Source organism: Gavialis gangeticus, unplaced genomic scaffold (genome assembly GCF_001723915.1).
Source record: "Gavialis gangeticus isolate Ggan-Ray unplaced genomic scaffold, GavGan_comp1, whole genome shotgun sequence".
NCBI lineage: Eukaryota > Metazoa > Chordata > Crocodylia > Gavialidae > Gavialis > Gavialis gangeticus.
This window is the reverse complement of record NW_017729029.1, coordinates 39,797,400-39,801,560: the sequence shown is the minus strand read 5'-3', so window position 1 is coordinate 39,801,560 and position 4,161 is coordinate 39,797,400. Positions and strand designations below refer to the sequence as shown.

General features: G+C 42.9%; 1 protein-coding gene across 3 annotated transcripts in view; it reads right to left on the bottom strand.

The window, feature by feature from the left end:
* VAMP7 (vesicle associated membrane protein 7) overlaps positions 1 to 4,161 on the bottom strand; it is a 59,184-nt gene that overhangs the window by 16,339 nt on the left and 38,684 nt on the right. For all 3 annotated transcript variants that reach the window (XM_019521439.1, XM_019521440.1, XM_019521438.1), the window contains exons 3-4: positions 1,577 to 1,634; positions 643 to 780 (exon numbers count right to left, since the gene is read on the bottom strand). In XM_019521439.1, coding sequence (XP_019376984.1) covers positions 643 to 780; positions 1,577 to 1,634 — 196 coding nt within the window. The remainder of the gene's footprint in view (positions 1 to 642; positions 781 to 1,576; positions 1,635 to 4,161) is intronic.

The window sequence follows — 4,161 nt, the reverse complement described above, 5'->3', positions numbered from 1 at the left end:
GGGGTAGACCATTTTCTAGATACTTTATACTCACTCTACCTCTGGCACAGCAGTTTTAATAGGACTGAAATGAGAGGTCTCCCATTCTGAGCCAGTAAGCTTTTTTACTATTGTAATCAGCAGGTCTTAAATCCCCATGTATAGGCCTGACAGCTCACGTGCATTCACATCATGGGTTTAGAAGCAGGGTGCTATTATTCCATGTCTTCTCAGCTGGAGGCATGTGACATCTCCAGAGGCACTTTTAGACCGGAGACAAAACCCTTTCCCTTTGATCCCTGTTCAGAGTTCACCTGACCAGCTCAGTTTTGCTATACAAGCTTCTACTACAGGCCTCTTCTACTGCACTTCAAACCACATGAACCACACCTTTACTATTCAGGCTTCAGGTGCCCTGTACTAGTCACCATGTTTATGCCAATGCTCAAGCAGAGGGAATTCTACAGGCACATGTAACAAAACTAAATGCTTTAAAGTGGTGAGCAAGTCAGAGTTGCACAGAAATTGCTTTCTCCTTTTAATAAAGGAGATGTCCACCTTTAGCTACAGGCTCATCTGAAGCCTTAATGTCTAGGCTGTTTCCCCCTCAGTGGCTGAATGGAGAAATAGTGCAACACTGGAAGAGTCAGCCAGGAATCTTACTAGTTGTGCAGCCAAAACACTGGAGAACTCGCTGTTCATGGCGTATGGCAGGGCTGTCTGTGCTCTTGACCCATATGTGGTCTGAAATCTCTTCTTGGTTTCATTCAGGAAATTGAAGGCTCTGGAACGTTCAAAATCCTAAGAGTTAAAAAACAACGAAAAAAATCAAGATGTTCATACCAGACAAACAACCTGAAGTCTCCTCAACACAACTTGTTAGACAATAGTCCATCTATAAAAGATTCAGGCAGAAAGCAGGGGAGGGAATTAGAGGGAACCACCACCACTATCGGATATAAATAGCTGCACTGCACAGAACACTGCAAGATGTGTTGTTTTGCTTTGGTCTTTTAATAGTTGGTTATTAACAGATTCCAAATATTGCCAGAGCAGGCAAGTTTTAAGCCTATGCTTCTACATCCTTTTGAGAAGTGATTGCACAGCTCATTTATACTTTGTGTTAAGGGCAAAGTTTAAGCATAACCTAAGAAGGGCAGGGGAAAGCTGCATGAAGGCAGGTGATGGAGTGGAATTCAGTCAAGTTTTAGCAGGGCTACTTTCACCTCGGAAAACAAGTGAAACTCACCAAAAGATAGGATCTTTTCACTTAAGAGAAAAGCAGAGATCTGAACCAGCAAGGAAAATGAAATAGGGGCCACTGGACAAGGAGACAACACACTATAGTAAAAAGCAAGAGCCAAATCAAAGTGAGGGTGGTATTTGAACTCTGGGGTTAACTACAGGGGCCACTGCTCTCAAGTCAGTGTAAACATGCAGTACCCTCTATGAAGGGCAGCATCTGGGTTTTTGCCCATCATTGATTTTTGCTGATATGCACAGAGAGAAAGCAAAAATTTACAGAGTGCATGTGATGGGTAAAAATGAATTGGGGGAGGGAAGAAAAAAGGGGGGGGAGAAAAAGGGAGATACTTGCGTCATCTGTGATACAGAGGTATATAATCCTGTCTTGGCAGATGTAATGAAATAGGTAACTGCAACAGAAAAAAAAAGAACAAATTGCATTTAGGAGGTGCTAAATGGGATTTCCAGATCTTTTGAAAAGAAAATTTCTTCTATTTTCTTTTGCACATAACAGAGATGAAGTAGAACAAGATACTGCCATCCTACAGAAGGGAGTGAAGAACTCAGCTTGAAGCAGCCAGTCTTGTTCACAGCACACTGGCTCTGATCTTTGTAGTCTGCAGTATATTTGAGATGTAGGCTCAAATCTATCATATAGCCCATAGCAACCATTTTATGTATTCCTGGGTCAAGTGAAACAGCTAAGCAAAGCAGCATGCACCAGCCCCAGTCCTGTGCACTGAGCAGGACTAGTCTGGTGCATGTGCAAGTCCAGTCCAGGACACACTGGCAGCATTTCAGGATCTGGTCCACAGGCCATTATCTTGGACACCCTTGGTTTAAAAAAAAAAAAATAAATAACCAAGCCAAGGGGCTCCTAGGGATAAGGCTGGACAACTCATGCAGTGCTATCTGGATTGATACTCAAGTATAGATCCTCTAAAAGCTGCTGGAAGTTATATTAGGTTACAAAGAATGCCAGTTCATCATGGTGATTGGATCATAAGTGGGCTCAGAAAAACAGAAAGGCTCAACTGATTTTATTAAACTGGTTCCAAATGCCTGTGTTCCACAAACACTACTCAGCAGGTTTTACATACAGACCTTTAATAATCTGGCAGAGGATGCAGATCACAAAGGAAGTCAAGTGAAAGTCCTTGGAAATGAGTATTGCATTTATTCCCCTTACCCAACACCTCCCTCCCCCCTGCCATATTTTACCTAGGCCAATATTTAAACAAACCCAATGTTATGCACCATCAATACCTGTATTGAACATAACCATGTAGAACACAAAATCCTCCTGGGTTTTAGGTCTATGCAACAGAAACACTTTGCATTACACATCTTCCTTCCAAAATTGAAGGAGCCAACTGTCAAGTGTTTAACTGCATTTCATAAATACCTGGGAGAGAGTAACAAGCTAGTCCTGCTCTGCCTCCCCTGGGTTTGTTCTTAAAACATCCCATTAGAAGTTTGGTACATGATAAAAAAAATTGAGGAGGTTTCAAGTCTCAGGAGCCTGCTCCATTCCTCCCAGAAAAATTCCACTTCTTACCTCACAGAAGACCTCTAAGACTCTCATCAGCAGCAGCAGACAGATAGAAGATGAGAGCAGTAGAGGGCCCTTCAACATCTCTTCACCCAGAGATGGTTGATCATGTCAGAAAAAGGGGAAGAAAAGAGACCCCAAGTTTTTCAGGCCACAAGCTGAACAGTGTCCCCAGCCAAAGAGCACAACAGCAGGCAGAAACAACCTAACTTTTTACAACCTAGTAGAAGGAGATGCAACTGCCTGAATAGGCCACATTCTCTCCCCAGCTCTCTGGCATTTAAGAAGCTGAGATGCATCTGTCTAGCCTCTTCTGTCTTTTCCATAATCTTCACTTTTTTCTCCTGGGGAAAAAAGGAATTGCTTCCTCCAGTGGGGGAGAATTAAAACAACCCACCCCTTCAGGCACCCAAACATTTAATTTTTTTTTTCTAGATGAAAAGAACAGTATACATCTCATTTCCCTCAGGACAGAGAGGTCTATCTAGCATTTCCATCTTTACAAACCCCTTCTGTCCTGAGCAACTAGACCTAGCAGGAGTAGATTGTTGAGAAGGTCAATTCTGCTGCTAGGTTCCACAAGACTAGTCAGTCTAAAAAGTCTCAGCATGGACGTGTCTCCATAGCCAGAGCTGCAGGAAGTCTGCATCTTGCCTTGCCAAGACAGTCCAACAAAAAAACCCCCATAAAAACAAAAAACTCTACTAATGTTTAAAGCAATATTCCTCCCTCATCAGCATCACCCGACTACTATCCTGAGACATTCCCAAGATTGCTATATCCTCAAGATTAAACTTCAGTATTGGCCACAGCCCACAAAGCAGATACTAGAGACTCAGAGCATGCCTCCAAAAATACAAGAATCTGTAGTGCTCCAAGACCAACTAAGGGCTTCTGACTTGTGCCATGCACTCTGTTGGCTGAGGGATTCCTGTTCATTTAATCTGACTGTTCTCATGTAAGCACAGAGCAGGCAGGCAAGAAACATGGAAAATGAAGGCACACAGGAGCCCAAAACCCATCAGTGATATCTGAGGACCTCCATCAGTTCTCTAGCAACTCAACCTCCCTTCTAAAATGCTGCTGGCTGCATCTCAAATCAGTATGTCAATTCAATTCAGCTGGAACACTGGGGATTTTTCTTCATTACATACATAAATAGGGAGGCACTTCTCACCCATCCCAGACTGCCCGCCTCACGAAGGAAGTCATTCAGCAAGGGTAGTGCACTGCCCAGCTTGAGACATGTAAAAGAAAGTTTAAGTAATCCACTTTAAACCTTCCGTCACATAGATCTTTTTCACATTGCTAAAAGCGCACATCACTAGTTGCTCTATAGGACAGGCCAAAAGATGCTAAGGAACATTCACAAGAGGTCTAAGCAC